This window comes from Callionymus lyra, chromosome 13 (assembly GCF_982586985.1).
Source record: "Callionymus lyra chromosome 13, fCalLyr1.hap1.1, whole genome shotgun sequence".
Lineage (NCBI taxonomy): Eukaryota > Metazoa > Chordata > Actinopteri > Syngnathiformes > Callionymidae > Callionymus > Callionymus lyra.
This window is the reverse complement of record NC_141830.1, coordinates 11,138,658-11,150,795: the sequence shown is the minus strand read 5'-3', so window position 1 is coordinate 11,150,795 and position 12,138 is coordinate 11,138,658. Positions and strand designations below refer to the sequence as shown.

The 12,138-nt window shown below is 37.1% G+C and overlaps 1 protein-coding gene across 1 annotated transcript; it reads left to right on the top strand.

The window, feature by feature from the left end:
• The first annotated feature begins 3,431 nt into the window (after window positions 1-3,431).
• rhag (Rh associated glycoprotein) lies at window positions 3,432-11,398 on the top strand. The gene is made up of 10 exons (XM_087806026.1): window positions 3,432-3,676; window positions 6,267-6,450; window positions 6,516-6,666; window positions 8,041-8,188; window positions 8,254-8,420; window positions 8,484-8,621; window positions 10,153-10,274; window positions 10,343-10,416; window positions 10,488-10,561; window positions 10,639-11,398. Exons 1-10 carry the CDS (start codon window positions 3,493-3,495, stop codon window positions 10,714-10,716), a joined length of 1,320 nt encoding a protein of 439 aa, XP_087662152.1. The 5' UTR covers window positions 3,432-3,492; the 3' UTR covers window positions 10,717-11,398.
• The last annotated feature ends 740 nt before the right edge of the window (window positions 11,399-12,138 follow it).

Here is a 12,138-nt window from a genome sequence, read left to right as displayed (position 1 = left end):
TCATCGCCGAGGGGCGTGAGTGCAGATCAATCTCTTAATGGTTTTCCTGGAATGTCAAGTTCAAGAGCGGGCTAGATAAAAAAAAAGTTGATAAAACCCAGTTGATAAAATAAATTGTTTTCTTCTCCTTTATGCTGAAAAGAATTCCTGCGTTGAGGCCAAACAGATGCTCATTACCAGACGTGATGATGGGTTTGTTTGATGAATCCGCCCGAGCGCCTGACGTCCACTTTCCTCTTCTAGAATTTCTCTATTAAAGCATAAAATTCCCGTGAGGTGAACATGAATGATTTACTCATTGTATCATCATCTGACTTCTGCACCTGAAATCAAACACAAGTGTGATTTACTGTTAGCATTGATGCTAAAGTAGCCACACCATAGAGCTAAAAAACTGCTTAAGCTAAGATGAAACCTTCATCATTATACTTTAACTTTCGTTCAATTTTTTATTGGTGTTACTATCTATAACGTTTCAAGGTTTAAATTAAAAAAATCAGAATCATTTTTGAGTTAGCAGCATGCTAATTGAAAATGCTAATGCGGGATTAGCAATTGAAAGAATGACAATTATTTTTATTGCTATCATCAGTGCGACAAATTAGGAAATTGTTTTTTTTGGTAGCGACATTAAACAATAAATAAAATCTTTAACTTTAGACTTTATTGTCATTGCACAGAAAACACAGCAGTGAAACTGGCAACGAAATTTCGTTGCTTGGCGACCGCTAAAAAACACAGCAAAAAGAAAAAGTATAAATATAAATATGAATAAGTTAAAAATAGTGCAATATAGTATAAACAGAATAGATAAATAACATTATAAATATTGCATATAATAATGAATGTATATAAAGTATAAATACAAATAAGTTAACAATAGTGCTATTTTGTGATAAATAGAATAAATACATAATATTTTAACATGGATAAAGAAATAAAATAAAAGTTATATGTAGCTGAACAGAAAATAAATGGAGTAGATATATCCGGGATGTCAGAAGCAAAGAGTTTCTTTACAAAAATAAAAAAACAAATAATAATACAGAAAATAATGAAGACAATAATGTGAAAAAAAATCGATTGAAAGTTGGAACCTGATGAAGACAAATGAGGGAGGAGACATGGAGGGTAAACAGGAAGAACCCAGCGGAGCCATTACGCTCTCTCTGGGGCGCCAATGTTTCTCGGCTTAATGTCAGTGACAGAGATCCAGAGCCGGCGTCGAATCTGCTTGAGAACGTGTTGAGAAGCCAAGAGCTGCAGCTCCACTGGGAGAAACGTGAGCCGGACTCGCTGTCAACGCAAATGAGGGAAACATCCCCAGAGTTGCAGAAACTACGAAGACAATCACGTTCTGTAATCACATCACGGACTCCGGGGACGACGTGGACGGCATTAGAAGTGGGACTTGATCCTGTGATTAAATAGCCTGAGAGTCTGGGACTAATAAATGAATGAATCCAGAACACTGTGCCAAAGACAAGAAGGAAACTCTTCACGGTGATTGAATAATAACGCAGCATGTGTGGATGGTTTCTGGTAGTTCAGCAACACTCGCTGATAACATTTGGAAGTCGTTTCCGAAACAATCTGAGAAAAAAGACTTCGATGAACTCCAACACAAACACACTTGTGTTGCTGGCAGTGATTAGCTGCCCCTGACAAAACACGGAGAACCTCTGACCTGAAGGCACTTGAGCTCAGAGAGGTTCTCACCGGATCACAACCTTCGGTTTCCAGTGAGAACAGAGTCGATGATTAAGAAGAAAACAACCTGTGGAGAGCAACTGTAAAGTGTGGAAAGTGATCACACACATGTAGGAAACCAGTTGCACAGAAAACCTCTCACACGCGCATAGAAAACCTCTGACAGAAATGAACATATACTAACCTTTAAAAAAACATAAAAAGGTTTGAATATAAATAGAACTCATGCATTGCATATAGCATATAATAACAACTAGATAGCATTTAATAAACCTCTAAAATACATAAAAATGCTACCACACACATAGTAAAAAGTGTATAAAGTGCATCTGGAAAATCTCTAACAAATATGGAAGTACATGTCTACCATTTACATACATTGACTCTAGCACACATATTATGTCAGGAATATAGAAAACCTCTGATATACATAACAATGCCAACGCACACATAGTCAAACTATATAATGCTTATAGAAAACCTCTACTATACATTACAAATCTAGCAAACATAAATAGAAAAACTGTCAAGCCTTAAGGAAACCTCTGACATACATGGGAAACTCTGGTACATATATATATAAATATGTCAAGAGTATAGAAAACCTCTGACATTCATGAAAATGATACAACTCTGTTAACCAAACTATATATCAACCTCTAACATGAAAAAAAGAAAACCTCTGAAGTATATAATTCAAGCTAACACACACATAATCAAATTACAGGTACATAATCAACCTCTAACATGCATAAAGAAAACCTCTGAAATATAGAACTAACGCTAACACACACACATAATCAACCTCTAACATGCATAAATAAAACCTCTGAAATATAGAACTAACACTAACAAACACACAAAATCAACCTCTAACATGCATAAAGAAAACCTCTGAAATATAGAACTAACGCTAACACACACACATAATCAACCTCTAACATGCATAAATAAAACCTCTGAAATATAGAACTAACACTAACAAACACACAAAATCAACCTCTTACATTCATAAAGAAAACCTCTGACATACACAAGTCAAGCTATAACATGCAGATATAACAGACATTGAAAACTTTAGCACACATATAGAAAATAATCTGTTGAGTATATAGGACATATGATAGAAAAAGCAAAGAGGAAAAACTCTGTCACACACGTGGAAACCCACTCATTTATTTCCGTTGCACAACATTACGCGGGACCCCACGCATCTGGTACCATAACCAATCGGGCCTGACCCACCAGACCACTTCCAGAACCGCCTTGTTATTTAAGTTGTTATCATGCTAACCTCCACCTTTGACCTCTGACCCTTTGACTGTAACACAACACCACACACAAGACTCTATTGTTGTGCATTTGTTTTTCAACTTTATGTTCTCTGGGCCTCCTTGGAGCAGCTGAAGCTGCAGGTGCTTCAGTTAAAAATGTCAGGGGGATTAAAAAAGCAGAAGAATGTTTAATCAACCAGAGAAACAACGAAAACAAATCGAGTGATCTTTTGATGATAATAACCAAAAACATTTCAAACAAATGTATCATGATCCAGGAATTCTCTCTCAGTGTCATTAATGTTTTTTCGGACGTCCACAGAGGAAACCCATCCCTGTGAGCAAAGTGCACGAGGGGGGGAGTTGACCATCAGGGGCCCCTGCTCCCTTTGCCGCTCAGCCATTGGTCACCACCAGAACTAGCATCAGTTAAAAACCGGAGGCCACTCTCCTCCCTCCCCTCACTCAAAACAAGGCCAGTGAAGTGTGCGACAGCCAGATAACCAGGATGCCTGCGTACGCCACCAACATGAGGATGAAGTTCCCCATCGTGGCCTTGACTTTGGAGATTATCACCATCATCCTGTTTGCAGTCTTCGCCGTCTACGATGACGGGAAAGGTCACGGTCACGGCCACGACGCACACTCCAACAGCACCCACGAGGAGAAGAACCCCATGGAACTCTACCCCAGTAAGTTCCCCCGAAACCTTTCATACTTTTCAAAAGTGACTCTTCTTTCAAACGATCAACTCTGTCATCGTCGTTTTAAAATATAAACTCCTACATAAATCCTCATCTTTAATCCGTCAAATTAAAGTCGTCTGTTGATTCGTTCTTCCAATCATCGTGGTCGGAAATAGATGAAGTAAGTCTGTGGTTGGACGAGTGGATCTGGTGACAGTAATCAGGCGAGTCACGGGGTCGTCCATCAGTGCCGCTCACGCAGACGCCGCTCTGGGTCATGTGATGTTTGTACTTCAAGTGTCTTGATCTTCAGATACGTGCTTTTATCGGCATAGGCTCCCAACTGTACTTACTGTAGGGGCAGATTTGGGGCGTGGCGGGCGTGGCCCCAAGAGATTACGCTTTGACACTTCGTTACACTTAATATTCATTTCATATTTCTTCATGTTTTATTAAGAATAAAATGACATCTTTTTTGTATTCATTTAAATCAACTGGCATATTAATATGAAGTTTAATACTGTGACTCGTATCCCCAGCATTCATAATATAAATACTGTGTCAAAGTAAATACATTAACCAGTAACTCATTTCCCAATTAAATCATTTTTCCTGACCATTAAAAAAGTATTTAAAAATAAAATATAGTCAGAAAGAAAATTATTATATATATTGTGAATTTGTTGTGTTTTGTATCAAGACTTCAATTCAACTCAATAATACCATTTGATCTAGTAAAACTAACCAGCTGCCACTGTAGAAAGAAGTGGCTTGAGATTACAATGTGATAAATAGTTTTGATGATAAGGTTTCATTGATTGATTGATAGATACCAGTGATTAAATCTATTATTCTAGTGTGATGATTGGACTTGTAAATTAGCTTTATTGATTAGTTGATCATTGTTTTTTTATTAGAACTTTGTATTGTATATATATTTAAAATATATATAATTTGTTTTTTTATCTGCATTATTTTCACTGTGCCCTTCATGTATCTGATATTCATGTATATTTTATTGGAGAATGTTCTGATTAATAATCTTTATCAGTTATTGCAGATTCACAAAAATACTACTTTTCAAAGAACCTAATCATTCATTCTACATGTATCTTGCCGGGCCCCGTATAAACATAGACATTAAATGGAGGGCCAAGGATTTCTCTCTCATGGGTTTCAAGTTTGAGACCTGGATGCAGATTATATGTGATAGAGAAAAACAAAATGGGACTTTTTGTTGTGTATTTATTAGATTTTTTAAAAATTGTATTGGTTTATTTTTTAAACAAACAATTCAATTTTGCTCCAATTCCAAAGGTCAGACAAGGTCACGTGCTCTAGACTTCCTCTTGATTACGTATCAGTAACTCTTGTGCTGTTCACCTTTGAAAAGGTCAATTTCAATCCAAATCTCTGCCAGTCACCAGCAGAAGTGTAATGTAAACATTGTTTAACTGTGAAAAGATGGGATCAAAGGGCAACAGAAAAATAAATGACCTCTGAAAGTTAAGCGATGTAGAGCAAAAGTATTTTATTTATAAAATCCTCTTGGCCTGTTTGGTCTGTTTTCTAAATATCCATATACACGTATATATCAGAGGAAGTTCCAAATGTTTGATTCCTCTTCAGATTAGATTAGAAAGTATCCTGACTATCCTCCCAAGCTTCAACGAGGAAGGATATGAGTTCTATTGTCCTCAGGTCTTTACCTCCATGTACTTTCCACATTAAGGTCATCATCACCGGCTTTAAGGGAACACGGATCTTATTTCCTGCCTTGCTGATGACTCCATGAGGATACGCCCAGTCTTGGATTTGATTTCCTTTTATGTTGATTTCTTTATACTAAAAGGCTTGTACAAATATTTTCTTGAGAAGTCACAGATCTTCTCACAATCGTGTGATAGTAAAGATGTTTTAATTGTGAAACCATCTTTAACTGACCTTAAATCTAGTCAAACACCTTTATAGCTGAACTGCATCACAAGTTTTTCACCTTAAATCAATAAAGTTCCCTTGGAAGATGAAGCCAGAAACCATGAAAACAAAAGCCTTTATCCCACGGAAAATCGGCAACAGCGAAACAAAGAATTTATTGATCTTGCAGTTACACTATTCCAACACTGTGGGGAGCCAAAAACAATATTTTTAAAACTACTGATAGGGCTTTTAACAACAAGTATACTCAGTTTCTCCTTTTAGCTTGTCCTCTTTAGGTGCAATATATACCTTTTCATGTTGTATTTACTGTATTAATTATTTTTCTACTTTAAAAAAATATAAAAAATATATATTTTATCTTGTGTTGAATATATTTCTATGGCCATCCTGGAAAGCTACTCTCATGAGAATTTTTTTTATGAACAAATGTACATGTGTGACCTGAAAGATTCTTTCAAGAACATTCCTACAATATCATGTGACTTAAATGGTTTAGCAGCTAATAAGTAGAGACTGAACTGTACGTTCTGTGTTCATTCAATTACTTTTGATTGTCCATAATTGAAGCGTTAAAGAAGTTTCTCAGAGAAGGAACTCGGTGGTGAACTTGTTGAATCCACAATGGATGCTGACTTTACCTTCTCTTCTCCTCCAGTGTTCCAGGATGTCCACGTCATGATCTTCATCGGCTTCGGCTTCTTGATGACCTTCCTGAAGAGATACGGGTTCAGCAGCGTCGGGGTCAACCTGCTCCTGGCGGCGTTCGGCCTGCAGTGGGGCCTCCTCATGCAGGGGATCTGGCATCTGGAAGACGGCAAGATTAAAATCAACATCTTCAAGTGAGACCGAGTTAACTACAACATGGGAGGGCGTTGTGATCTGACTTCTTGTATCGCCCCGAAAGGATCATTAATGCAGACTTCAGCACGGCCACAGTCCTGATCTCCTTCGGAGCAGTTTTGGGTAAAACCAGCCCAGTCCAGCTCCTCATCATGACCATCCTGGAGATCACCATCTTCTCCATCAATGAGCACCTGGTGGCTAATGTCATGGGTGTAAGTCTTTGCTGATCCAACAAACACACACATATCAAATGTGGTTCCTTTTATCTTTGCAGTTACTTTGTAGGCTTGGAACAGGACCAGCATACATTTGCATTAAAAAAAACATTAGCTGAATAAAATAATGTTGGAAATGAAAAAAAAATGGTTGAAAAAACAATGAACAACTAAAGTTGAACGAGAACAATTTAGTTACCAGAAAAACAAAAACATCAAATACATATTTCTAACCTATTTGGATGTATTTCTACTAGCAAAAGTAGCACTAGTTGTTGTTGTAGAACTAGTCTTAGTATTATTAATAGGAGTGGAAGATGTAGTATTAGTTGTAATAGTAATAGCCAATAATGCCAGTATAAAAATTGTAGTACTTGTTCTTGTGGTAGTAGTTGTTTTTTTAGTACTAGTCGTAGTAGCAGAAGGTATAGTAAGTAAGTAAAGTAGTAGGTTTAGTAGTAATTGTAATAATATAGTAGAAGGTGTGGACGCAGTTGTAGCACAAAAAGCAAGAGTATACATAGCAGATGTTCTTATGTAGTCAATAAAGTAATAGTAGTTGTAGCAGAAGGTGTAGTAGTAGTTGCTGTAGTCGTAGTAGTATTAATATTTTAGTAGAAGGTGTAGCAGTTGTAGTACCATAGGTAATAGTATAAGTATCCAATGTTCTCTATTTCAGCCAATATAGTTATAGTAGTAGTAGTAGTGGTTGTTGTATTAGTATAATTAGTTGTATTAATAGTGGAAGGTGTAGTTATGTAGTAATAGTAACAGCAAATGTTGTTTTTTCAGCCAATGTAGTAATAGTATTCGTTTTTCTTGTACCAGTAGTAGTAGTTGTAGTAGTAGTAGCAGTATGTGTATTGGATAATAGTTATAGTATTAGTAGCCCATTTATCTTTCAGCCAATGTAGTAACAATAGTAGTTGTTGTAGTAGTAACAGCAACAGTGTAGGTAGCCAATGTTATTTTTTTCAGGCAGTATAAATAAAGTAGTAGTTGTTGTTACAGAAGATGTAGTAGTAGTAGCAGAAATTGTAATAGTTATTTCAGAAGTAGTAGTTAGTGATGTGGAGATGAAGCTTCATTTAATAGTGTCATGTTGTTTAGAGGTCAGTAGGTGGCGCCATCAGTTTAAAAATGACGTGAAGTGATGTTTCATTAGAACAGGTCTTCAAAACAAAGGAAAATAGTGCAGAGACCGCCATCTAGTGGACTCTGACTATAATGACCCAGCTTCATGAAGCTTCATCAGATCATTACTAGTAGTAAATGTAGTACTAATGGTTTGAACAGTGATGGTTTTAGCAACTAAAGCAATAGACATGAATTCATCTGTCACTCTTCTAACTCGTCTTCCTTCTGTCACAGGCCAATGACGTCGGGGCGTCCATGATCATCCACGCCTTCGGCGCCTACTTCGGCCTGGCTGTGGCCCGGGTTCTGTACCGCCCTGGTCTGAGGAACGGTCACGACAACGACGGATCCGTGTATCACTCTGACCTCTTCGCCATGATCGGTGAGAGACACTTTGCACCTTCACGCTCTCCACCATAGCATCTGATGGAACCTCTGGTGTTCCAGGAACCGTCTTCCTGTGGATGTTCTGGCCCAGTTTCAACTCCGCCATCGCCGATCCCGGCTACACTCAGCTGACCGCGGTCATCAACACCTACCTGTCTCTGTCCGCCTGCGTCCTCTCAGCCTACGCCATCTCCAGCCTGGTGGAGCACAAAGGGAAACTGGACATGGTGTGTTGGTTCTGGAGGTCGATGCCGACATTGAAGTGTAACGTCATGTGACTCTTCATGCAGGTTCACATCCAGAACGCCACCCTGGCTGGAGGAGTCGCCGTGGGAACATGTGCAGACATGAACATTGGACCATTTGGTGCCATGTTGATCGGACTGGTGGCAGGAATGATCTCCACACTCGGATTTAAGTACCTGAGTGTGAGTTGCTTTCTTAAACAAGAACTTTTACATTTACTACTTACTAGTACTAGAAGTACATATAGTGAAAGTACAAATTAAAGTATCAGTATTGACAGATGTTGCATTTTTGATAGAATCAGAAATCCTTTATTTGTCCCGCGAGGGGAAATTCGGTTTAAACAACAGTAAGAGCAATATACCACAAATAAAACACCCAGAAATAAAATAATAAAATGAAAGAAATCTAAATAGAATATAATAGAAATTCTGCACTATATTATATATACACAACATATTTACAAAAATAACAAGAAGAAAGGTGCTGTTAAATATTTATCTGGCTGGAAGTAGTAGTAGTAGTAGTAGTAGTAGTAGTAGAAGTAGTAGTAGTAATGGTAGTAGTAGTAGTAGTAATAGTAGAAGTAGTAGTAGTAGTGGTAGAAGTAGTAGTAGTAATAGTAGGAGGAGGAAGAAACTGGAGCAAGTACAGCAATTATTTAGTTATAGTAGTCATAGTTGAATTAAAAGTGAAATTACTAGTTGTAGTTTTATAGTAGTACAAGTAAAATTAGTTCTAGTATTACTAGTATAGGTGTTGGTTGTAGTAGTAGTAGTAGTACTATTAGTAGTATTCACAGTGGTAGAAGTAATAGTATTAGTGGAATTGTTAATAGTTGGTGAAGTAGTACAAGTAGTAGTTACAGTAGTTTTGTTAAAATAAAAGTAGCAGTAGTAGTGCTAGTAGTAAAAGTGTTAGTAGTTTTAAAAGCATGCGTAGTAGAGGTAGAAGCAGAATGTTGCTGTATTAGTAGTAGTAGTTGTAGTAGCAGTATTAGTAATTGTGGTAGTAATAGTGGGTAAAGAACTAGATGTAGTATTTTTATTAGCAAAAGTGGTTGTAGTTTTAGTAAAACAAAAGTAGCTGCAAAAGTAGTAGTAAAGTTAAAGGTAGTTTTAGTTCTAGTAGAAGTAGTATATGTGGTAAGTGGTGGTAGTAGTTATTCTAATTTTAATAAAAATAATATTACCAGCAGTAGCAGTAGTAAAAGAAAAGTATTTGTTCTATTAGTAGTGGTAGTAGTAGTAGTAGTTGTTGTTGTTGTTGTAGAATTAGTAATAGTGGTAGAAGTAGAACAGAATAATGGGCGAAGTAGTAGATATAGTATCAGTAGTAGCAGATGTAGTAGTAGTAGCAGTTGTAGTAAAATAAAAGTAGCAGCAGTAGAAGTATTAGTAAGGGCAGTTGTGGTTCTAGTAGTAGTATCAATTGTTATTGTATTATAATTAAATGTACTTTAGTAGTATATATCATATTTAACAGTATTGGTAGTAGTACATCTAGTAGCAAAAGCAGTACTAGTCATTGTTTTTTGTAGGACTTCTAAGTGTGTATAATTAGCAATAGTGGTGAAAGTACCAGTATTAGAAGTATTATTAGTGGAGGAAATAGTAGATGTAGAAGTACTATTAGTAGATGATGCTTAAACCACTACTACTGCTACTATGAAATACTATCATCCTTCTTCAATGTTGTGTTTCTCCCTCTCAGCCTGTGCTGGCCTCACACTTGGGTATTCAAGACACCTGCGGCGTTCACAACCTTCACGGCATGCCAGGGATCCTGGGAGGTCTGGCCGGGATCGTGGCTGTGATTCTGGGCAAGAAAGATGGGTAAGATTCTGGGATGAATGTCAAGTATCTCTAGTGCCGGGTCAGTCATACTGGTGGTTCTGGTGCAGGGGAAGTGCCGCCATGCAGGCCGCGGCTCTGGCTTCCTCGCTGGGCTTTGCTCTGGTCGGAGGAGCAATCACAGGTCAGTCGAGAAAATCAACCTTTATCGTCACCGTCCTGCTGACAACTGATGTGTTTTTTTTTAAATCCCAGGTCTTATAATGAAGCTGCCGATCTGGGGTCAACCTCCAGACCAGAACTGCTTCGACGACTCTCTTTACTGGGAGGTAAGGGAACTCCTCACGTCTACCTTCTTCTTCTTGTGTCGTCTGCTGACCGAGGTTTCTCTCGGACCTCTCTGCAGGTTCCAGCCGAGGAGAACGAGGAGCACGAGGAGAGCCTGGCTCACGCCGATCACTCCAAGAACAAAGCCGAAGTTTAAAGATGAGACGACGAAAAATCCAACAACCAGTTACACTCAAGCATTTCTCACCATTCTTCTTGTCACCGCCATCGACCAGACGCACAACACGATTCCGGATCGATCATGACTTGATCTGGACTAGAGACATTTATTTTTGTCAGGGATCCTCACACTGAACTCATATATTCTGCACCACCGCCCATTGTTAGGCCTTCGTTTCACTATTTAGAAGTTTGATGACTCTCAGCTTGTTTGGTCACGTTTCATTCACCGGAGCCTCGCTGGAGTCCAGTCTGGACAAGGATGGCAGGACGGTGATGATCTTCTGAAGCATCTCTTACATTAGCATCTCTATTATGTTCTTTCTTTCTTTTAATACTCATGTACATATTTCAGGTCCGTGGTTGTCGTCACATTCATTCAAAGTTGTATTGTAAAGAAAAAGTGAATACAAAGAAACCAGATCGATCAAAAGTTTTTGTGAAATGAAAAATGGTATTGTTCGCTATATAAGTAAAAAAAAAAGAAAAGTTGCAAGTTTAAATGAAAGTGACGGCATCCATCAATACTTCATCAATAGAATTTTGGTTCGTACAATTTTTCCTCACCCTTTGTTTTGTATTTTTATATCATTGAAATGCTTCTACTTGTATGATATACTAATACTTTTTTTCTATTAAAAATGTTTTGTACAGCAACACTTTACCGTGTATTTTTTTTGCTCCTTTGTTTTCCTTTTTATGGCTTAAAATGCCAAAGAAAAAGTTCAACACATCATGACCACGAGCCTTATAACGCGTTATTTTCATGGCTCAGTATTTGACTTGAAACAAGGGATCGCATCATTACAGCTCACATTCCAATTGGATATTTAACACAATAAGATGTTATCATGTACCAGGTCTGAAGAGAAAATTAACAAAGAAGAGTTTATAAAAAAAAAGTAGAAAAGATTATTTAAGTTCAAGAAAACTAAAATAAAGAATATAATTAATTTTCAGGCAGATCAAAATACAATAATAACACTTGAATTATTGTGCTAACATGAGAAAGGAAAGTCACATTATAACCTTATGTTTCATCATAACTAGTATGTAGGAAATAAATAAATAAAATGTTTTAATTATGAATCTTTTGTGAATTATTCTTAAAAAGAGTAAAAAACAGACTTTAGACTTTCTGTTATTGTCATTGCATAGAAAACACAGCAGTGAAACTGGCAACGAAATGTCGTCGCTCGGCAACCGTTAAAAACACAGCAGAATGAATGTATATATAAAAAGTATAGATATAAATATTAATAATTTAAAAAATGGTGCAATGTTGTATAAATCGAATAACTAAATAACGTTTTAAATATTGCATATAATGATTAATGTATATAAAAATATAAATAAGTTAAAAATAGTGCTAATATGTAATAAATAGCATAAATACATA